The 25,054-nt window shown below is 47.8% G+C and overlaps 1 protein-coding gene across 2 annotated transcripts in view; it reads right to left on the reverse strand.

Annotated features, from left to right (window-relative positions):
- The window catches only part of LOC140426796 (shootin-1-like), a 230,059-nt gene that overhangs the window by 74,744 nt on the left and 130,261 nt on the right, over positions 1-25,054 (reverse strand). For both annotated transcript variants that reach the window (XM_072511979.1, XM_072511978.1), the window contains exons 3-5: positions 5,332-5,426; positions 4,510-4,666; positions 2,866-2,963 (exon numbers count right to left, since the gene is read on the reverse strand). In XM_072511979.1, coding sequence (XP_072368080.1) covers positions 2,866-2,963; positions 4,510-4,666; positions 5,332-5,426 — 350 coding nt within the window. The remainder of the gene's footprint in view (positions 1-2,865; positions 2,964-4,509; positions 4,667-5,331; positions 5,427-25,054) is intronic.

Raw genomic sequence — 25,054 nt, forward strand, 5'->3', positions numbered from 1 at the left:
CGCACCCGTTTATGAATACCGTCGTTGTTGCCGTTTGGAGCGTTCGGGGCCGCGACTGGTCCAGGGTCACCGAAGCCAGTCGCAGTTGCTGCATTGGGGCATTTTCTTCAGGCTCGTGGGGCTGTCCATCCCGGGGTCCTTAGACGTCAGCCAAAATGGCGGCGTCCACGGGTCGCACACGGTCGGGGGTGGACAAGATGGCGCCGCCCATTGATCGCATGTTGCCGGAGGAGCACAAAATGGCGGCGCCCATCCCTCTCGCATGGAGTCCGGGACCCAAGATGGCGGCGCCCGTTGGCCGCACATGAATCATTGGGGGGGTTGAGTTTGGGGTCCTGGTTCTCCCCCGGAGATTGCGGCGACCCCCCAGGCCTGGCACACTGCTATAAAGTGCCCCTTTTTGCCGCACCCTTTACAGAGGGCTGAGCAGACCGGTCAGCGCAGTCGGGGGTGTTTCGCTTGTCCACAAAAGTAGCAGCGGTGCCCCCCCCCCCCCAGGTGATCTGCTGCTCTGGCAGCACAGGCCTGCGAGAGGGCGGGGGGTCCCGGGGGTTCGGTCGCGGCGGAGGTCCACGGTGGCCAAGACACTGCCGGGCGGTCGGGGGCATAGGCATGGGCGTTCTGCGATACCACATCGAGCGAGGCAGCTAGGGCCCGTGCCTCCTTGAGGCCTAGTGTGTCTCTTTCCAGCAATCGCTGGCGAATTTGGGATGAAAGCATACCTGCCACGAAAGCATCCCGAACCAGTAGCTCTGTGTGATCGTTAGCCGAAACCGGTGGGCAGTTACAGTTTCTCCCCAGCATTAACAGCGCACTGTAGAATTTGTCCAGCGATTCCCAGGGGATTTGCCGTCTCGTCACGAGCTGGTGGCGTGCGTAGATCTGGTTGACGGGCCGAACGTAGATTCCTATCAGCATGGCGAGCGCCGCCTGGAAATCGTCCGCGTCCTCTATGAGAGTGTAGATTTCCGGGCTCACCCTGGAATGCAGGACCTGCATTTTCTGGTCTTCTGTAGGTACGCCGGTGGCCGTTCGGAGGTATCCTTCAAAACACGCTAACCAGTGTTTAAAAGTGGCCGCTGAGTTTGCCGCGTGGGGGCTGATTCGCAGACACTCCGGAATGATTCGGAGCTCCATGTCCTTTAAAGTCTGCGTAATAAATTGTAGCACAATCAATCACTCACGAGATGAGATGAGAAGGAGTCAAACGATGGCTTTATTACGCAGACTTGTTCCCCAGCAGCACAGTTACAGAATGCGGCTGCTGGGAGAACCCGGGCTCTTATACTCCGCCTTACTGGGTGGAGCCAGTAGGCGGCTGATCCAATCGGGACCCAGCGTGTATCCACCAATCGCCTCTCGGCATCACAGGGTACCTTAATACCCCTAATACATACCACCACACACCCACAATCAAATCGCGACATCTCGCAAGATCGCATTAGATCTCAAGAGGTGTGGCGAGCCGGGTAGATCCCGGAAGTGGGATCTCCTGGCATCTACTGGCCACGTTACGCTGTGCCACCTTTCGAGCGCAACGCGACCGGTAGATCCCGCCCATTAATTCTGTTCCTCTCTCCACAGATGCTGCCAGACCTGCGGAGTTTCTCCAGCATTTTCTGTTTTTATAAATTATTCATAAATGAACTTGGCTAACTTTCTGCTAATTTTGGACTTTGAAAGTAATTTAATTCTCTTATTAAATATAACCCAGCTAGTGCTGGGAGTTAAGTGTGATACACTGAACTAATTCTGCCAGTTAATAGTATCTGTCTCGAGCATTCTTTAAATTATAGTTATCAGATGCTGTTAATTACATTATCATAAACGTGTTATGAAATAAATACTTGAACACGGATAATAAGTCTCTAGCCAGTTCTTTGATAATGAGTTACCGTGAATGGATTATAAATCTATCTGATTGATATTCCTGACAGTGACCACTGTTCACAGCATTCTTACAAGATACGTTATCAGTACTCTAAACATGTAGGGCTCAGCAGAACACTGGCAGCTCAGAGGCCAATTGACGCCTCATTAATACCCTTGCAACTCATAGTTTGCAGACTTCAAGTCATTCAATTAGCCAACCCTACTAAACTTAGCTCTTTCATTAGCTAGTTTTGCATAAACCTGGGGTGTGATTAGAATTATAGAAACCTACAGTGCAGGAGGCCATTCGGCCCATCGAGTCTGCACCAACCCTCTGAAAGGGTACCTAGGCCCACCCTTCCACCTATTCCCTGTAATCCCACCTAATCCGCACATTTTTGGAAGGAAACAGGAGCACCCGGAGGAAACCAATACAGACACGGGGAGAATAGGGGCAGCACGGTAGCACAATTGTGGATAGCACAATTGCTTCACAGCTCCAGGGTCCCTGGTTCGATTCCGGCTTGGGTCACTGTCTGTGCGAAGTCTGCACGTCCTCCCCGTGTGTGCGTGGGTTTCCTCCGGGTGCTCCGGTTTCCTCGCACAGTCCAAAGATGTGCAGGTTAGGTGGATTGGCTGTGACAAATTGCCCTTAGTGTCCAAAATTGCCCTTAGTGTTGGGTGGGGTTGCTGGGTTGTGGGGATCGGGTGGAGGTGTTGACCTTGGGTAGGGTGCTCTTTCCAAGAGCCGGTGCAGACTCGATGGGCCAGGTAGCCTCCTTCTGCACTGTAAATTCTATAAACTCCACACAGACAGTCACCCAAGGCCGGAATTGAACACAGATCCCTGGTGCTGTAAAGTAACAGTGCTAGCCACTGTGTCAACTTGCCAGCCAATCCCATGGATTCCATGCTGCAATTGGAAAAATGTCACTATGAATTTTCATGGTCGTAGGACCCTCTCACTGTCAGGCAAGTGGAAGAGACACTTACTCTGGTGGTTAGTTCCTCAATGTTGCTCTGCAATTCTTGCACTTGACCGGCAAGCTGTTTCTTTTCCTCCAACAGCTGTGTTACCGTCTCCTGCAGATCTGTGGACATATAGACATTAAGCTGCAAAAACAAGCGGGTTAAACATCACCCATCCACCCAATACGAGCTCATCACAAGACCACTTTGGTATTCAACAATGAGAAGGACCTTGAAGCCCAAAAGATTATATAAAAGCAAAGTACTGTAGATGCTGGAAATCTGAAAATGCTGGGTACCTAGATACATAGAAGATAGGAGCAAGAGGAGGTCTTTTGGCCCTTCCAGCCTGCTCCGCCATTCATCACGATCATGGCTGAACATGCAACTCAATAGCCTAATCCTGCTTTCTCCCCATAGCCTTTGATCCCATTCTCCCCAAGTGCTATATCCAGCCGCCTCTTGAATATATTCAAAGTTTTAGCATCAACTAGTTCCTGTGGTAATGAATTCCACAGGCTCACCACTCTTTGTGCAAAGAAATGTCTCCTTATATCTGTCTGAAATGGTTTACCCTGAATCCTCAGACTGCGACCCCTAGTTCTGGACACACCCGTCATTGGTAACATCTTCCCTGCATCTACCCTGTCAAGTCCCATTAAAAGTTTAGAAGTCTCTATGAGATCCCCACTCATTCTTCTGAACTCCAGCGAGAACAATCCCAACCTAGTCAATCTTTCCTCATATGACAGTCCCACCATCCCTGGAATCAGTCCGGTAAACCTTCGCTGCATTCCCTCGAGAGCAAGAACATCCTTCCTCAGAGAAGGAGACCAAAACTGCACACAATACTCCAGGTGTTAATCCAGTTGGTCTGGCAGCATTTGTGGCCAGAGAAACACAGTTAATGCTTCAAGTCCACATGACTCTTCTACAGAACGGAAAAGGGATAGAAATGTAATGAATTATATAGTTGGAGAGGGGGTGGGGCAAAATGGAAGGCATCATGGATTGTTAATGTTCCTCAACAAACCCTTTAAACTCCTGCCCCAACAGCACTGTTGCTGTACCTACACCATATGGACCTCAGCAGTTCAGGAAGGCAGCTCACCACCACCTGCTCAAGGATGATTATGGATGGGTAATAAATGCTTCCCCTGAATGAAGAAGAAAATAATCCGGGCACAATTCCACAATTAGTTTGTGGGGTACCTTTCCATTTGTGCTGTGGAACAAAGAGTGTTGTGAACATTATAGTATGGAGTGGACTGTGAAGGGAGACATTGAGGTTCTCACTGTAAGACTATTTTTTTTACATACCGTGCCCTCATTATGAAGCTTTCATTTGTAACATTAACACCTCACCATGTAATGTGTCCGCTATAAGATTACTAGAAAATGGAACCTGATTTTCCTTGCTGTATTGTGTTACAAGATAGTTGACACCGGGTTCCAACACGGATGATAAAATAATTTATGCTGTTGGTTCCTACTCTGATAGGTTGAATGTTTCTTGCTGTGATCCAGTTAAGTGTATCTTTATTCTTACATTGCAATACACCGTGTGGTGACTATGATGATGTGGGTGATCCTGACATTGTGGCCACCAGTAATTAGGGCATGCAGGTCCGGGTCAGAGCTCACTTTTGTAAACCATTAAATGTTCACCTTTGACCTGCTGCTGATACTGAATGCAGGGGTCAGGGCTGGTGTCCTGTGGCTCCTCCTCTGCAGCTCCACAATCGGAAATACTGGGAAGCAAGTCATCAAGACAAACGCGGGATGTTAGGCTGAGGTACTTCAGCTTCTTGTTTTCATGGCTGAGCTGTAACAAGAAGCAAAGAAGATTCAGCCAATCTTTGTATGAACGTTCTGACAAGACAAAGCACCCGAGGCCTGGAACAGCACGAGAAGCAAGAATTCCACCTTGTACTCCACTATTCATGTACCTCAACGATAAAATAAACATTTTCTATACTCCCTGTTCGCCACGGATTGTGAGTGTGAGATTGGTAAATAAATGGCATTTAATGCAGTTTGAGATCAAACCCATGCCAACACACAGTGCACAAAGACTGTTCAAACCCTGTCTAGTAAATTTAGTGACAATCTAACAAATCCAAAATTTGTTACGGTTAACAATGACTTTTTCAGTAGCTCTATCTTCCTCATTGAAGAGAAAAGGGTTAATATTTGAGCGAGTGCTCAAATAACTTCAGTTATCCCAACTGATGGTGGTAAATGTAAACACTGACCATCTCAATGGTGCGCATTCGAGCTCATTTGAATGATACATTATAGCCTAGTTTTGTTTCCTGCTTATCAGGACAACTACCCAACTCATCCCAAAGTTCCTGGTGGAAATGTGTGCCAGTTAGCTCTAGCTGGAACTCTTGATCATATTGGAGCTGAATGAATATTGTCTGCACTGTGCTACGAGGTCATCTGACCCCAACAGAAACACTGGACATTACGAGAGGCATTTGTTACCTTGGTCGCTAAGACTTCCGCATTCTCCCGACAAGATTTCTCAATCTCTAGTTGAGTGTGCAAAGCATTCACTTCTTCTATAACCATCTGTGAAACTGGAAGAACAGAGAGGTCAATGTCATGATATCCACATTGACATATCATGGCGCAATCACACACACACACTGATGGACAGGTAGATGGACCAACCAACACACAAACATCGCAGCCAATCACCAGTGAGAGCACACGCACAATAAAACAGGGAACACCACAGTTCCCGCTCATTTTCTACCAGGAGATAGCTCACAGCACAGAGCTCACAGCGTGCCACTCAGACATACACCATGTGCTGAGTGCCTCACTAAGATAGTGCTAGGGCTGGGTCCACAGGTTAGCTGGTGAAGTACGAACCACAGCCAGAAGTTAATAGTTATTATTGTACAGAATAATAAAACAGAGTTGTACCATCCACAACCGTGTTGGTTCGTTTGTGTATCGGAACACCCAACACGACATGATACCAGGATGGAAACTCGCCAGCGACTATGAGACCTACCTGCACCTCTTCAGAAACCCGCCATCCTGCGCCATGGAAACCATCAGCCCGCCGCAGTCGCTCCGGATCGCTGGAAATCTTGGCATCAACTGGAAGCTGTTTAAACAGAGCTTCCAACTCTTCCTAGAAGCCACAGACAGGAAGAATGCATCGGAAACCAGGAAGATCGCCTTCCTCATCTCCACGGTGGGGTAACACGCCATCCACATCTACAACTCCCTGGCATTCACGGAAGGCGAGGACAAGACGAAGTACAAGACGGTCCTTCTAAAATTTGAGGAACACTTCAGCGTGGAAGTTAATGAGAGCTTCGAGAGGTACCTCTTCCAGCAGCGCCTGCAGGGTAAGGATGAGCCTTTTCAATCTTATTTGACACACCTCCGTATCCTCGCGCAGTCCTGAGGCTACGAGGCCACCTCCAATTCCATGATTCGGGATCAGATCGTTTTTGGGGTCACCTCGGACACCCTACGCCGGCAGCTCCTCAAAATAAAGTGCCTCACCCTAGCCACCGCCATCGAAACCTGCGTCCTCCACGAAAACGCGACCAGCCGGTACTCCCAATTCCAGGCGGCCGAATCGGCACGGCAGGGCTCCTACGAGGCCGAGCGGGTCCAGTCGATCGAGTTCCTCCCGGCCTGCAACCCGGACGAGGGCGGCCATTTCGCGCACTTTCCGAGGCCTCCCGTGCTTGTACCCGCCAAAAGAGGGGACGTCGATGCAGAGGGACGGGATGCGCAGGCGCGCTCTACGCAGGACCGCACCACGCATGCGCGGTGGCGCAATGAACGCCATGATGTCACGACATGCGGCAACTGTGGATCTGCACACTTAAAGCAGCAATGTCCGGCCAAAGCGCGACAATGCCTCCGCTGTGGCAGGATGGGCCACTACGCTGCCTGCTGTCGAGCAGCTCAACCTGCCAACTCTCCGCAATTCCGCCAGCCTCGCAGGGACATGCGGGTCATTCAGCCCCCATACACCAAGTCATACCCTGACGACGTGCAGACCGGTGATACCGACGACCGGGAACCCTTCCACGTTGCGGTAATAAACAGGAACCGGATGTCCCCAAGTCGGACCCACCAGCCAATGTCAGTGCGCAGCATTAATCCGGGCGATGAATGGTGTGCCACCCTAACGGTCAACCGATCCCCAATCACATTCCGCTTAGACACAGGTGCCTCCGCCAATCTTCTCGCATGGTCAGCCTTCCACACCTTGAAGGTTAAACCACCGATTCTGCCATCCCACTGTCAGCTGGTTGATTATAACGGAAACGTTATCCCGACCATGGGGTCCTGCCAGCTCGAGGTTGCACACAATTCACATACAGCCACACTGTCTTTTGAGATAGTTGGATCCTCGAAGGACTCTCTGTTAGGCGCACAGGCGTGCAAGATCCTCCACCTCGTTCAGCGGGTACACACTTTGTCTCCAGAAGGCATGTCCGATTTCCCGGATGCAGACTTTAGGGCGCAGCTCCACTCGCTCCTCGCCCACAACCAGGAGGTTTTCGAGGGCATGGGCACACTGCCCTACACTTACAGAATATGGCTCAAACCGGACCCCACCCCGGTCATTCACGCACCTCGTAGAGTCCCAGCACCACTCAAGGACCGCCTCAAGCAGCAGCTGCAGGACCAAGGAGTGCTTTCCCGGGTCACGGAGCCAACGCCATGGGTCAGCTCCATGGTGTGCGTAAAAAAGCCCTCCGGCGAGCTCCGGATCTGCATCGACCCGAAAGACCTGAACAACAACATCATGAGGGAACACTACCCATACCCAAACGGGAAGAAATCACGAGTGAAATGGCCCGGGCTAAAAGTTTCACCAAGCTTGATGCCTCAAAAGGTTTTTGGCAGATTCAACTGGATCAGTCCAGCAGGAAGCTGTGCACTTTCAACACTCCCTTTGGCAGATACTGCTACAATAGGATGCCATTTGGCATCATCTCGGCATCTGAGGTGTTTCATCGCATCATGGAACAGATGATGGGAGGGCATCGAAGGGGTACGAGTCTACGTTGAAGACGTCATCATCTGCTCCACCACACCACAGGAGCACATCAGTCGTCTCCAGCGTGTCTTTGCACGGATACGAAATCAGGGCCTGCGCCTCAACCGAGCCAAGTGCTCTTTTGGACAAACTGAGCTAAAGTTTCTGGGGGACCACATATCCCGGTCAGGAGTGCGTCCGGATGCAGACAAACTGACAGCTATTGCAGCCATGCCACAGCCGGCAGACAAGAAGTCAGTGCTACGCTTTCTCGGGATGGTCAACTTCCTGGGGAAGTTTATTCCCAACCTTGCCTCGCACACAACGGCTCTTCGCCACCTGGTCAAGAAGACAACGGAATTCCAGTGGCTGCCCGCACACCAGAAGGAATGGGAGGAGCTCAAGAACAAGCTCACCACCGCCCCGGTATTGGCGTTCTTCGACACCACTCGGGACACAAAGATCTCGACTGATGCCAGCCAGTCCGGCATTGGGGCGGTACTCCTGCAACGGGACGACACTACATCATGGGCCCCGGTCGCCTATGCCGCGCGGGCCATGACCCCACAGAACAGCGCTATGCGCAGATTGGGAAGGAGTGCCTAGGCCTGTTGACTGGCATCGACAAATTCCACGATTATGTGTATGGTCTTCCGCAGTTCACTGTGGAGACCGACCATCGCCCCCTGGTCGCCATCATTCAGAAGGACCTCAACGATATGACCCCTCGCCTCCAGCGCATTCTGCTCAAGCTCCGGAGGTACGATTTCCAACTTGTCTACACCCCGGGAAAGGACCTCATCATCGTGGATGCCCTGTCCAGAGCAGTGAGCACACCGCCCGAATCGGAGGGGTTCGTTTGTCAGGTCGACGCACAAGTAGCCTTCACATCGGCCAATCTGCCGGCTACTGATGCACGTCTGGCCCACATTCGCCATGAGACTGCGGCTGACCCCCTTCTACAACGTGTGATGCGCCACATGACGGAAGGGTGGCTCAAGGGGCAGTGCCCACAATTCTACAATGTCCGGGACGACTTGGCCGTCATTGATGGTGCCCCCTTAAGTTGGACCGGATCGTGATCCCACACAGCATGCACCGGCTTGTCCTCGAACAATTGCACGAAGGCCATCTCGGGGTTGAAAAGTGCAGGCGGAGGGCCCGAGAAGCTGTGTGCTGGCCGGGCATCAGCGACGACATCGCTAACATGGTGCTCAACTGCCCCACCTGCCAAAGTTTTCAGCCGGCGCAACCCCCTGAGACACTTCAGCCCCATGAGTTGGTCACGTCCCCCAGGGCAAAGGTGGGTGTGGACCTCTTTCATGCGCTCGGCAGGGACTACGTCATTATAATTGACTATTTTTCAAATTATCCGGAGGTCATACGCCTGCACGACTTGTCATCATCAGCTGTCATCAGAGCATGCAAAGAAACCTTCGCTCGCCATGGAATTCCGCTCACCGTCATGTCTGACAATGGGCCCTGTTTTGCGAGCCAAGAATGGTCTTCTTTTGCCGCTTCATATGACTTCACACACGTGACGTCCAGCCCTTTGCATCCCCAGTCGAATGGCAAGGCGGAAAAGGGCATCCATATCGTGAAGCGGCTCCTCTGCAAGGCTGCTGATGCCGGGTCTGACTTCTGTTTAGCCCTGCTGGCCTATCGCTCGGTCCCACTGTCCACGGGCCTCTCGCCAGCCCAGCTGTTGATGGGTCGCACCCTCAGGACCACTGTGCCGTCCATTCATGTTCCTAATCCCGACCATGCTCCAGTACTGCAAAGGATGCGACAGCAGCGTGCTCAGCAGAAGGTGGCACATGACGCTCGGGCAACTGATCTTCCTGCCTTGGCGCCTGGAGACAACGTCCGCATACACCTACCGGAGGGTGGCTGGTCGGCAACCGCTGAGGTTCTCCGCCACGTGGCTCCCCGCTCGTTCCTGGTTCGCATGCCTGATGGCTCCATTCGCCGGCGTAATCGGCGGGCCCTTCGGCTGCTTCCGCGCTCGCTACATGATCATGCACCGGTGCCACGCCCTCCTGTTGTCCCTGATGTCGACTTCATTGAGCTTCCTGCCACTCTGCCTATTCCTCTCTCGCCCGTGGCCAGGCCCATTCCTCAGCCGGTGGATCCTGACCCACCCTTGAGGCGGTCAACCCGAATTCGTCGCCCACCTAATAGACTTATGAGCCTGTTTGCACATTGGACTCACTGAATTGTTGTGCAACAATGTTAACGTGTTTCTTTCTTGTTGTTCCAGGAGTTCTCTTTCGATATTTGATGATTGCACTTGTTTTGTTCGTGGTACAACCTCGTTGCTCTGTTGCACCTGACACCTTCCTATGTATATAGTTTAGCCTCATGTACATGTTTTAAATATTGCACACACATACTCAGATGCACTCAGTACACACCAATATTTATTAGCATGTAGGCACCTATCCTTGTGAAAAGGGAGGATGTCATGATATCCACATTAACATATCATGGTGCAATCACACAGAAACACTGATGGACAGGCAGTTGGACCAACCAACACACACACAACATCGCAGCCAATCACCAGTGTGAGCACACGCAGTATAAAACAGGGAACACCACAGTTCCCGCTCATTCTACCAGGAGATAGCTCAGAGCACAGAGCTCACAGCGTGCCACTCAGACATACACCATGTGCTGAGTGCCTCACTAAGATAGTGCTAGGACTGGGTCCACAGGTTAGCTGGTGAAGTACAAACCACAGCCAGAAGTTAATAGTTATTATTGTACAGAATAATAAAACAGAGTTGTACCATCTACAACCGTGTTGGTTCGTTTGTGTATCGGAACACCCAACACGGCAGTCAACTCATCAAAATCGTACATACACTCCAAGACAACAGCTCGAATGTTACTTATCTCTGAAATACACTGATGTGAGTGTTGAAACTGTGTGACCCCCATCACAGACTATTATCCATGCACCAGTCCGTGTCCTGGAGAACCACCCTCACATGGCGTAGATTATTTTCCCATTTGATTGGTGAGGTAAATAGGGAGAGATAGAAATCAGAGGAAGATAGGAAAGAGAAGACAAAAGAAAGAGTAATAGTCACAGTTATGAAAACAGCTGGGAGAGAGATTCAAAGTCATGAAGATGGGAAAAATCAAAGGAAAATTGGCAAGGGAAAGATACAGCGAATGACAAAAGTGCGACAACAGATGAGGGAGAAGGAAACGCTGTGATAGAGATAAAGTGAACAGAGATCATTAGAATGAAGAAAGGTCGAGAGGAAGAATAACAACAAATGCTGGAAAATTGCTTGTGTTTACGGATGTAATTTTGTAAAAAATTTAGAGTACCCAATACTTTTTTTTTCCAATTAAGGGGCAATTTAGTGGCCAATTGAACTACCCTGTAGATCTTTGGGTTGTGGGGGCAAAATCCACGCAGACATGGGGAGAATGCGCAAACCACACATGGACAGTGACCCGGGGCCCGGATCAAACCATAGTCCTCGGCGCTGCGAGGCAGCAGTGCTAACCACTGCCCCACCATGCTGCCCTATAATCGCCCACTTCAATGCCTGTTGGTATCATAGAATCCCTACAGTGCAGAAGGAGGTCATTCAGCCCATGAAATCTGCGCCGGCCCTATCTAGTTTCATGACCTCACTCTATTCCCGGAACCCAGTAACCCCACCTAACCTTTTGGACACTAAGGGACAATTTAGCATGGCCAATCCACCTAACTTTTACATCTTTGAACTGTGGGAGGAAACCGGGCCACTTGGACGATACCCACACAGACACGGGGAGAACGTACAAACACCAGACAGTCACCCAAGGCTGGAATTGAACCCCGGTCCCTGGCGCTATGAGACAGCAGTGCTAACCACTGTGCCACCGTGTCACCCACTCTCCATAATTTCAGACACCATGTACAAATTTTCATTACAATGGATCATAATCCTCAAAGGAAGAGGCAATGCAAAAACTGAATTACAAAACCCTGTGGCGATAATGATATTTTTGGACTCTCTTCTCATTTCTAATCTGTGTGCATGTATATTGTGTTTTGTTATTTTCTGGTCCCATTTTAGTAACTAATAAACTCACTTGTTCCTTAACTCAGGAAAATCTGGTTAAATTGGTTCCTCTTAAAACATAAATGCATTTTGACTGCAGAATGGTATCCATAAGGGAGGGTGTTATGTTCTTTATTGTAACCACAAAGAGAAAGAATCAGAGATCATGAATTTACAGTGCAGAAGGAGGCATTCAGCCCATCGAGTCTGCACTGGCCCTTGGAAAGAGCACCCTACCCAAGCCCACACCTCCACACCATTCCCGTGACCCAGGAACCCAACCTAACCTAAGGGCAATTTTAGCATGGCCAATCCACCTCACCTGCACATCTTTTGACTGTGGGAGGAAACCAGAGCATCCGGAGGAAACCCACGCAGACACGGGGAGAACATGCAGATTCCGCACAGACAGTGACCCAAGTCGGGAATCGAACCTGGGATCCTGGAGCTGTGAAGCAACTCTGCTAACCACTGTGCTACCATGCCTCTCTTTGAGGAGTAGATGGCATACATCGTGTTGGTGTAATATCGTGCAAGGGGTTTATTTATAAGATGCTCAGCATACAATGGTGAATTCCACAAATGCCTGTGAAACGTTCCAATGATGTAATTGCATGACTTTGCACCAGCCAATGGTGTGACTCTGGTACATAACGGGGGGGAATGCTTTTTAAATTAACCTTGTTTCAGCAGCACGGTAGCACAGTGGTTAGCACTGTTGCTTCACAGTGCCAGGGACCCGGGTTCGATTCCTGGCTTGGGTCACTGTCTGTGCGGAGTCTGCACATTCTCCCAGTGTCTGCATGGATTTCCTCCCGGTGCTCCGTTTTCCTCCCACAAGTCCCGAAAGATGTGCTTGTTAGGTGAATTGGACATTCTGAATTCTCCCTGTGTACCCGAACAGGCACCAGAGTGTGGTGACTAGGAGATTTTCACAATAACTTCACTGCAGTGTTAATGTAAAGCTACTTGAGCCACTAAAAAAAGGTTATTAGTTTTTAAAAAATTAAAAAGCTTTTGCAACCAATCAAGGGGGTTGAATAATTATTCTCCCTCTTGACCTGGGAGCATAAACATTTGAGGGTATCCCAGGCAGAATCATAACAAATTGAGAGACCTTGCCCTCGGACCCGTTAGGACAAAGCCGACAAGTGCCAACGTTGTGATTTAATTAATAATTTGTTGGTTATGAATCTAATTCACTTTAATAGATGAAACAAAAACCCTTTCTCACTCCTATTTCAGAAAATCATTTTCATTAAAACGATCCAAAGAATAGTTACACAATAGCATGTGCTGGCTTGCTGTTGGTTAGTGATGACAATCTACCTGCCATCCAACTCACAGCACTTCCCAGCAGAGGCTGACTGTACAACAATCAGGAGTGGAAATCCTGGCTCCTCCTTCCCTTCATCAGAGGAAAAAAGCCTATTGCACTAAAATTGCTATTTTCACTTTTGGGATGCAGCCCAATGAATATGAAGGGAAATGTAAGAGACATATTGACGGAAAATTATACTGGGAGAAAAAAAAACCAGATGGCTCATGAAATCTAAAATGCTCGGCTCGGGTTTCAATTTGCACTCCAGCACTCTTTTCCAGTTTAAACTCTGTTTCATCATTTTATACAGCCATTAACGTATAGGTTAAGTGGAGACATTTTTACCCTGAAACATTTTTTATATTGCATTTATTTTACAGCTAACAGTCTAGCATTGAGATTTGGAATGTTAGTGTGGTGAATACAAAAATGGTGCACCTCAGTACAATTGACCAGAAACTGAACTGAACCAGCAATATAAACACTGTGGCTACAAGAGCAGGGCAGATCCTGGGAATTCTGCAGCGAGTAACTCACCTCATGTCCCCAAAGTCTGTCTCACATCTGCAAGGTGCAGGAATGATGGTGGAATACTCTCCACTTGCCTGGATGAGCGCGGCTACCAACAACACTGAAGCATCCGAACACCATGCTGGGCAAATCAGCTCGCTTGATTGGCACCCTGTCGACTAACCTTAAACATTCACTCCCTCCACACTGGTGCACAGTGGCAGCAGTGCGTATCATCCATTAGATGCACTGCAGCAACTTGCCGAGTCTTCTTCAATAGCACCTAAACCCTTGACCTCTACCACTTAATAGGATTTTTTAAAAACAAATTTAGAGTGCCCAATTAATTTTTCCCAATTAAGGGGCAATTTAGTGTGGCCAATCCACCTGCTCTGCACATCTTTGGGTTGTGGGGGCGAAACCCATGCAGACACGGGGAGAATGTGCAAACTCCACATAGACAGTGACCCAGAGCCAGGATTGAACCTAGGACCTCGGCGCCGTGAGGCAGCAGGGCTAATCCACTGCACCACCGTGCTGCCCTTACCACTTAGTAGGATAAGGGCGGCAGGCGCATGTGAACAACACCAACTGAAAGTCCCTCTCCAAGCCATTCATCATCCTGACTTGGAAACATGTCACCGTTCCTTCACTGTCTGACATAATATACGCCAGTATATCATGGTGCAGTCACACACTGATGGACACACAGTGGGACCAATCAACATACACAACACCACAACCAATCACCAGTGAGAGCACACGCACTATAAAGACAGGGGGCATCAGAGTTCCCGCTCATTCGAGTAGCAGCTAGCTAGGAGCACAGAGCTCACAGCCTGCAACACAGACATTCACCATGTGCTGAGTGCATCAACTGGTTAGGACAAGGCAAAGGTCTTTAGTTAAAGCTAGTATCGTATTTACCCACAGTTCAAGTATGTTTAAATAGTTAACCTTTTAATAAAATAGTGTTGCACTGCTTCAAGTGTTGGTGACCTGTATGTGATCCAGAACACCCAACACATCACTGTCACTGAGTCAAAATCCTTTAACCCCTCTACCCTGCCCACTCCGAGGGAAGCTATATTGGGGAAGACCTGGACAGGAAACCACCTACTCATGCCCTGATAAATCTTATCCACAGCACCCAGATTTAATTAGATTGTGCTTCCTCATGGAGACATTCGGCAAAACAGATCTGGTGTCTCACACCTCTTCAAGGAAGCCGGCGACATGGTGGTACAGTGGTTAGCACTTCTGCCTCACTGCACCAGGGAACCAGGTTCAATTCTGGCTTTTGGCAACTGTGGAGTTTGTATGTTCTCCCTGTGTCTCTGTGGGTTTCCTCCGGGTGCTCCCATTTCCTCCCACAGTCCAAAGATGTGCAAGGTAGGTGATTTGACCATGCTAAATTGCCCCACAGTGTCCAAAAGGTTAGGTAGGGTTATTGGGTTACAGGGATAGGGTGGATAATGGACCTAGGTGGGTGTTCTTTGAGTGGGTCGGTGCAGATTCGATGGGCCAAATAGCCTCCTTCTGCACTGTAGTGATTCTATGAAGTGCAAATAATTCAGTTGCAAGCACAGTCTGGCAACCGGCAGTCTTAACGAGGGATTGTGTTTGCACATTCACGAGTTATTTTAAATGCAAATTGTCAGCCAGTCAGAGAAATGTATATTTAAAACGATGCCGCAGGAAATCAAGGAAAGCGTGAGTTGAAACATAGCATTCGATGTCTGAATAAGGAAAACTCCATGTCATTCTTCCACACAGCAGAGGTCCACAGAGATCCACGATGCGAAATAGAAAATTATTTCATCCCAGGAAGCTACCATCCCTCAATTCTGCTGCAAGTAACAAAGAACGGATTGGAGAGCTGAACTATGTTGCGAACCGCAGCACGTCTGCAGCTTGCATGCTAATAAATCAGTTTCTGTTATTTTCAAGGGGTAATTAATAAAGTCTGCCTGCTCTTCATTTATCACTGACTGCTCGTACCGCTTGGCTGAGTGATTCGGTGTATTGCATATGTAGCTTGTTCAACATTGCAAGTCATCAACCCTGAGTGATCAGGACAAGAAGGTACAGTACAATGAGAGCACTTAGCTGTACTATTTCTACACTTCTGCATATGATGTGAGGGAGAGGGTTGGCTTCCGGCAATCTACCTGGTGGCCAGTGCGTTCATATGCTGTTACGTTTTAAAAACAATTTTTAAAAAATGGAATTGAGAGAATTAAAGATTTTGGAAAAAAAATTATTTGATGTGTTATGCTCCACATAGGAAGTTTGAAAAGTGTCATAGCAGTGGAATGCAACCTACTGAAACACGAATGACCTGGAAATTCTCGATCTAAGAGTCTCTTCTACATTCACAGGATTTTATATGAATGTTACTAATATCTGCAGTGTGCGTTCAACAGATCCCATTGATTGTCACTATTATGCCTGGACTGGGCCAGCATTCAATGGCCAGCATTCTGGCCGGAATCCAGTTGTCCACCCTCCATAAGCACGAGATAATTCAAAACCATGGTGCCCGTGTCCTTACTCACGCTAAATCTCCATCACAAGGCAGTCCTGTGCTCACTAACCTTCATTGGCTCCTGATCCACCTGCACCGCAATGTTGCAATTCTCTTCCTTGAGTTCAATTCCCTTCTTGGCCTCTCTCTTTCCTATCTCCATAACCTCTGCCAGCCAAATAACACATTGTAAACTCGGTGCCCCTCCAACTCTGGTGTCTTGTGCATGCCCGACTTTCATTGACTCACCACTAGCAGCTGTGTCTTCAGCCATCTGGACCCTAAGCTCTGAAATTCCATTTGGCCTCTCTATCCCTCTCCCCACGGTTTAAAACCTACCTCCGTCACCTGTCCTAGTACCTCCTTTTCGCCTTGGTGCCAATTGTGGTCTGATTATGCTATTGCAAATCACCTTGGAATTTGTTGCTATAATAAGGTGCTATATAAATGCAATGCACTGTTATTGAAGACTTGGTATATACAATGGTAACCAGAGGCAAGGTGGTAACCCCATCCTTCATTTGCTTTGGAATATTACCAGGAGCACTGATGCTCATAAGTCAAACTTCTGGACTGATCAGGGCATGACCTGTTATTATTCAGGTGCTGAGCACTCACTGTTGCAGCTTCAATTAAAATGCCAATCCCTGTGACTGTATGATTCATATCTCTCGGTGAAGTGGCTGCTGAGATATTCAAGGGCATGCAAGGTGACCTCGTTCCTGCCGTGAATAATCATACATTGCTTACTGGCCACCTGAGACTCGAGCAATTAAGCTGCTGGAGGTCAATGCCTGTTGATTGCTGGTGAGCACAGCCGATACGTCACCCCGTGAACCTGACCTCTGCCATAAACGACTGCACTTTTCTCATTGTGTTAGCTGTCGGGGACTATCGAGAATAAATTTGGGCAGCACAATCCATTGCGGTTACATCCCAGCGGTGCTGCAGTGGGGAAGGAGAGGCCAGGGGCAATGGGGAAAGAGGTGGGTGAGGGGAATCTGGGTCAGGATGGTGAGGCAGTGGTAAACCTCATCATCTGAACTTTTCCTCAATCTCCACCACAATCCCATTTGATAACACGTTGGGATCGTGGCGGAGAATGTCCACCCCATTGCACCCTTCGTCTCTGAACTTAATTCTTAACTTCCTGCAGTATGGTCTAACTCAGACTATGCAGCAAATCCATTGAGTTGTACAACCCGAATTCAAACCCATATTTCAAGGCTTTTATGATCTTATCATAGATTATCATAGAATTTACAGTGCAGAAGGAGGCCATTCGGCCCATCGAGTCTGCACCGGCTCTTGGAAAGAGCACCCTACCCAAGTCCACACCTCCACCCTATCCCCATAACCCAGTAACCCCACCCAACACTAAGGGCAATTTTGGATACTAAGGGCAATTTATCATGGCCAATCCACCTAACCTGCACATCTTTGGACTGTGGGAGGAAACCGGAGCACCCGGAGAAAACCCACGCACACAAGGGGAGGATGTGCAGACTCCACACAGACAGTGACCCAAGCCGGAATCGAATCTGGGACCCTGGTGCTGTGAAGCAATTGTACTATCCACAATGCTATAAAAACAGAAATATACATTAGTGCTCAAAGTTGATGTAAAAGCTACATCTGCTGTTGAATCAGTTGGCCTGGTTATATATAATCAATTTTAAACATGCACATTTTTAACTCCAACTATTTGTTGATCCCTGAAAAGCACATTATTAGAATAGGAATGTCTGGAGGTGCTGGAGCAAAGCAGTAGTGTCCTCAAATGGCACACTGCATGACTAACAGGTTCAAATCCTTAACCAAACTCTTTGCAGGGAGAGAGTTTGAGAGAGGGAATTAAAGTTGCGCACTCCACAGATACAAGCACCACCAGACTGGTTATTACCACTTTCCTTTCCCGTGCTACCCTGAAAAGGGAACATTGACCTCACAAAGTTAGACAAATGGAAGGCATTAGGGGAAAGCCACTCCTCTAATCTTTCATTCAGTGGCAGATATTCAGGGCACAACACAAAGAATGAATGTCAACAGAGTTGGAGCAAATGTCAGTCCATAGGGCAGTTTTCATGAGGCCCCAATGATGACATATGGCACGTGTCAACTGCAGCTCAGCTGGCTTTGCATCGCAATGTTGTGGGTTCCAGTCCTACTACAGGATGTGAGCACAAAATCCAAGGCTGACACTTTGGTGCAGCACTGAGGGAGGACTGTAGTGCTGGAAGTGCCATCTGTTGGATTAAACTAACTTTACGGCAATAATCTGAGGCCCCATCTACCCTTGAAAGTGGACATGAAAGTGGCATAATTTTGAAGAAGGACAGGGGAATAAGCCTCTTCATCTATATTTATCCCCAATCAACATGATAGAAACATGATCTGCTGATCACATTGCTATGATGTGGAGATGCCAGCGTTGGACTCTTCATTCACCTGAGGAAGGAGCTGTGCTCCAAAAGCTAGTGATTCAAAACAAACCTGTTGGACTTTTACCTGGTGTTGTAAGACTTCTTATTGTGTATCACAATGCTGTTTGCGGAAGCTTCACTGTCACAACAGTGATTGCATTTCAAACATACATCAATGGCTGTAAAATACATTGGGATGTCCTGTGGTTTTGAAAGGCACTATATAAATGCAAGTCTCTCCTCAGTATGTGTGAGGTTTAAAATTGAGTCAGAATCCTTGTTCACTTGACGGGGAAAGCATTGATTTGCTTCATTTATATAGAACAATTTTTCAAAACTAGTTCTGCACAAATCACCAGGCTTTAGGTTAGGGAATATTACATACTGCACCTCCACAAAATCAATTGGGCTGTGGGAACTCTGGGACCTTGCAGCCTTGTAGGCTGTTTTAAAGTGAAATGATAGTTTTCGTTATTGCATACACATTGGTTGTTTTGTTATGGGTTTTAAATGTGGCTTTGCTATAGCTTGCTCAATGCATTGTTGGGTAGTCCACAGTTTTTTAGGTTTTGGTCCTGAACGTGCTTTCACTCATTGCTCTTATTTGCTGTGTCACTTAAAATGCACGATAAAAAGTGGTAAGAGTACAATTGTTCTTGAGATATTCAAGGGTGATAAGTGGGAATGGGAAGAGGATGCCATGAAAGGGCAACAGATACAACTATGATGATTTATCAACATTCAAGGCATGTCAGCCTGGGACCAACATTTCAAATCCCCCCCTACACACATGCCTAGAGATATCAGAGAACTTTCATAGCTGACTTTGCTTCACATTCTGACCTGTGGATTCAATCACTGAGGTACACGCAACATCATCATTATCCAATGGCAGCTAAATAATATTTGCAGATAAAAAGATGAGAATGTGGAGTTGATGTTGGTTTACACCAAGGAGCAATTTTGGGCACCAAGGAACAACAGGGGCTGTTTAGCACAGGGCTAAATCGCTGGCTTTGAATGCAGACCAAGGCAGGCCAGCAGCACGGTTCAATTCCCGTAACAGACTCCCCGAACAGGCGCCGGAATGTGGCGACTAGGGGCTTTTCACAGTAACTTCATTGAAGCCTACTTGTGACAATAAGCCATTTTCATTTCATTTCATTTCACATTCCAACTTTCTACATAGTTAGTTCCACCACCTGTTACAGACAATATCTCGTCTCATTATGCATTCTTGGCCCAAATATCCATCAGACTATTGAAACAGCTGAGCCCCAGGAAAAACATTTCTTGATTGACTTATCTGCTTCTCTGATCTTTTCTGTCAATTGTATAATATATAGCCACAAGATAAAGAGGTTTCAAGTACTTGAAGTTCCAGTTATCGAAGTGTATTGATTTACACTTTTATTGACCTGTAGTGAAAGAATTTTCTGAATGAAAATGAAAAGTTATGACAGATTGACTCTTTTTTGAAGATTATTTTAGCATATCCTGTTGCCACTGTAGATGTCATGGGTGAATGAGCATTACAGTGCCATAGTTTGGCAGGGGGTAAGAGGGGACCATGGAGCTGGGTGGAGGGGCATGTGGTGACATGGATGGTGCATGGGGAGTGTGTGGAGGTGAAGACTAGACGGCCTTACAATTTTTAGTATAACTGGGATGAAGTCACACAACCTGCCTCGACGCCCAGCTGTTTCTGCGGCTGCTTCAAACACTCTCTGGGGTACACTAGCTCGACTGCAGCCCATACCCACCACCCCCACCCTCACAATGAAAATCCTGTCTTTGCACTTTCCCTGAAGGCGGGCAAACCGAGCCAGGAAATTTCAAACCTCAAGGATGACAAGCCAGCCCTTCTCCAAATGCAAGATACTACAGATCAAACACACCTTAATAGGAACTACAGTCCTAATCGATCAGACTCGTAAATAATGAGTTCTGTTGAGGCACAAAATTTTAAAATGAAGCGTGCAAAATTGCTCCTTGGTGTAAACCAACATCAACTCCACATTCTCATCTTTTTATCTGCAAATATTATTTAGCTGCCATTGAATAATGATGACGTTGCGTGTACCACAGTGATTGAATCCACAGGTCAGAATCTATTTCAAGGACAGTCATTTTATTTTTAATTGGCTTTCAGACATTCTTAAGTTTAATGAGGTGCAAAATGGGCACCAAGGGCATATCTACTGCAGCAAAAATGTACTGCAGCCCACGTCTTCTGATTTCTCCCTGCTTGAAAATATGTTTTGTTTTTGTATTGAAATAAACGATTCTGTAGCAGTAAACTTGACTGGAATGTGATGGCATCATTGTGTGACAACTGCTGAGGGGTATCATGATCCCTTCCTGTGAAACTCCTCTGCCTGCTATTTTGCTATTTTAATTAAAGTGCTAACCTCCTCAGCATTTGCCACTGTCAATATTACAGAGAATGAATTTCATGTAAACACATTAACATTCTCAGTACTAATATACAAGTGATTTCTGTCACTTTGCATCTTATAATAGATGTAACAGTACAACTGAGACAAAACAGTACACTGTCTCTCTTACATGGTACAATTATTAACTCAGATCCAAGCACAGAGTAAACTCTCGTAAGAAATAGGAGAAAGAGTAGGCCATACAGCCCCTAGCCCCTAGCCCCTTGTACCATTCAAGGCTGATCTCCTTCTCCATCAATTCCACTTTTAACTTATGGCAAAATTCCTGGATTCTGTTGGAGCTCAAAAATCAATTTTGGTTGTAAATGGTTGTAAAACCAGTTCAGGGCTCCCCGGCCACACGGAAAGAAGCTCGCCCCCTGATTGTTAAGCCAGGCGGGAGAACCACCGCCTCCATATAAAATTCCAGCTCATGATGAAAAAGCAACAATGTCATTCACTCTCACAGCCAGGAGGCGGGGGAGGCACACTGGAAAATACCAGGAGAGCCCTGAAACGGGATTTGTGCTGGGCGCCAAACATTTTGCAGTGTCCCCAGGCTCTCCCAGTAGACACAATCAGGTTCACGCCCAGCGAGGGCATGAATCTGATTACCATGCGTTTAAATAGATTTTAATATGCAAAGCCAGCTTGGTTGGAGGCCATTCTAGCCCGCAGGTGATCCGGGACATGGCAGGGCATGTACCCTGGCATTGCCAACTTGGCACTACCAAACTGGCAGGTTGGCACTGTCAGGGTGCCAGGGAGCATTGCCAATAGCTGTGGTCTGAAGGGACAGGACTTGGAAGTGGCATGAAGGGAAACCCTTTGGGAGGGCTGTCATGCCGAGGCGGCAATTAATGTTCAGGGAGGGGGCGTGGAAAACATGTCATCAATTGGGGGGAGGGGTCCCAATGTCGGTGGGGGGAGGGAGGTGAGGGGAGGAGTTTGGGACACCTATTTTTGTGAAACCGGATTTGCCAGCGTGATTAGGCCCCGCTCCTCCCAATGACGGCACAAAGTGCACCCCCTTCAACAAATTGCCGAAGTGCTGGAAGATCTCGTCGGGAAACCTGCCTGTCACTTCTGACACTTTGCCATTTTGGGGGAAAGTTCAGCCCAGAATCTGCATGTGGTGAGATGCCAGGCTTGAATGGACTTCAGCCAGGGAAGGGGACAGGGACAGAAAAAGTGGCAATTTGCCAGAGGCTGAGGTCACACATGAATTCTGCTGCAGAGAATTCAGAAGAGGACTTTGATGGAATGGCCTACAGAAGAAGGTTGATGGGTATGCACAATTAAATGTTCAGTGCATTTGCAGGCCTGTCTTTTTCCCCTCTTCCTCTATTCCAGTTCTTCCACCCACTTTCCTCAGTTGGTCGCCACAGGCTGGTGGTAAAGAATGTTACTGATGATGGTGAGGTTGTGCAGCAAGCTGGAGACCATGACAAATCATAGATAGAATCATAGAATCATAGAAGTTTACAGCATGGAAACAGGCCCTTCGGCCCCAACCAGTCCATGCCGCCCAGTTTTTACCATTAATCTAGTCCCAGTTGCCCGCACTTGGCCCATAACCCTCTATACCCATCTTACCCATGTAACTATCTAAATGCTTTTTAAAAGACACAATTGTACCCACCTCTACTACTACCTCTGGCAGCCCATTCCAGTCACTCACTACCCTCTGAGTGAAGAAATTGCCCCTCTGGGCCCTTCTGAATCTCTCCCCTCCCACCTTAAACCTATGCCCTCTAGTTTTAGACTCCCCTACCTTTGGGAAAAGATGTTGACTATCTACCTTATCTATGCCCCTCATTATTTTATAGACCTCTATAAGATCGCCTCCTACGCTCCAGGGAAAAAAGTCCCAGTCTATCCAGCCTCTCCTTATAACTCAAACCATCAACATCCTAGTAAATCTTTTCTGCACTCTTTCTAGTTTAATAATATCCTTTCTATAATAGGGTGACCAGAACTGCACACAGTATTCCAAGTGTGGCCGTACCAATGTCTTGTACAACTTCAACAAGACGTCCCAACTCCTGTATTCAATGTTCTGACCAATGAAACCAAGCATGCCGAATGCCTTCTTCACCACCCTGTCCGCCTGCGACTCCACCTTCAAGGAGCTATGAACCTGTACTCCTAGATCTCTTTGTTCTATCACTCTCCCCAACGCCATACCATTAACTGAGTAGGTCCTGGCCTGATTCGATCTGCCAAAATGCATCACCTCACATTTATCTAAATTAAACTCCATCTGCCATTCGTCGGCCCACTGGCCTAATTGATCAAGATCCCGTTGCAATCCTAGATAACCTTCTTCACTATCCACTGTGCCACCAATCTTGGTGTCATCTGCAAACTTACTAACCATGCCTCCTAAATTCTCATCCAAATCATTAATATAAATCACAAATAACAGTGGACCCAGCACCGATCCCTGAGGCACAACACTGGTCACAGGCCTCCAGTTTGAAAAACAACCCTCTACCACCACCCTCTGCCTTCTGTCGTCCAGCCAATTTTGAATCCAATTGGCAACCTCACCCTGGATCCCGTGAGCTTTAACCTTCTGCAACAACCTACCATGCGGTACCTTGTCAAAGGCTTTGCTAAAGTCCATGTAGACAACGTCTACTGCACTGCCCTCATCTACCTTCTTGGTCACCCCCTCAAAAAACTCAATCAAATTTGTGAGACATGATTTTCCACGCACAAAGCCATGCTGACTGCCCCGAATCAGTCCTTGCCTCTCTAAATGCTTGTAGATCCTGTCTCTCAGAATACCTTCTAGCAACTTACCTACTACAGATGTTAGGCTCACCGGTCTGTAGTTCCCAGGCTTTTCCCTGCTGCCCTTCTTAAACAAGGGCACAACATTCGCCACTCTCCAATCTTCAGGCACCTCACCTGTGGCTGCCGATGATTCAAATATCTCTGTTAGGGGACCCGCAATTTCCTCCCTAGCCTCCCACAACATCCTGGGATACATTTCATCAGGTCCCGGGGATTTATCTACCTTGATGCGCTTTAAGACTTCCAGCACCTCCTCCTCTGTAATATGCACACTTCTCAAGACATCACTATTTATTTCCCTTAGTTTCCTAACATCCATGCCTTTCTCCACCGTGAATACCGTTGAGAAATATTCATTCAGGATCTCACCCAACTTGACACACGCTTCGCCAAATACTGCACGGCTTCTCTGCTGCGGTCCAGGCAGCAGCAGCATTGTTTAAGCGCAGCAGTGATCTTCGTGATCACATATTGTATGGCAGAGTGGCTTACATTATATGCATAAAGCCCACCTGTGCATGCATTGCGCAATGGGATAATGAGCTATGTGGTGAGTGGTAGACTTGTTGCCCAGTTACCATTCTCTGGTTTGTTATGGTGCCTCAAATGCAGATGGTACAACAGACTTCCACAGAATTAAGGTATCATGATCGCTGCCAGGACATAGAGCATTGATTACCACCATGTGCTGAGAATGTCGCATTCTAGCAGAACATTGAGAGGGTAGATTCCCTTCTGGTAATACTACACTAATACGGTAGCACTGTGGTTAGCACTAGTGCGTCACAGTGCCAGGGTCCCGGGTTCACTTTCTGCTTGGGTCACTGTCTGTGCGGAGTCTGCATGTTCTCCCTGTGTCTTCGTGGGTTTCCTCCGGGTACTCCGGTTTCCTCCCACAAGTCCCGAATGACGTGCTGTTAGGTAATTTGGACATTCTGAACTCCCCCTCAGTGTACCCAGGCAGGCGCCGGAGTGTGGCGACTAGGGGATTTTCGCAGTAACTTCATTGCAGTGTTAATATACGCCTATTTGTGACAATAATAAAGATTATTATTGTTATTATCTCCGATTTAATTTGTGGCATCTAGAGAGAAACAAA

Source organism: Scyliorhinus torazame, chromosome 7 (assembly GCF_047496885.1).
Source record: "Scyliorhinus torazame isolate Kashiwa2021f chromosome 7, sScyTor2.1, whole genome shotgun sequence".
Taxonomy (NCBI): Eukaryota; Metazoa; Chordata; class Chondrichthyes; order Carcharhiniformes; family Scyliorhinidae; genus Scyliorhinus; species Scyliorhinus torazame.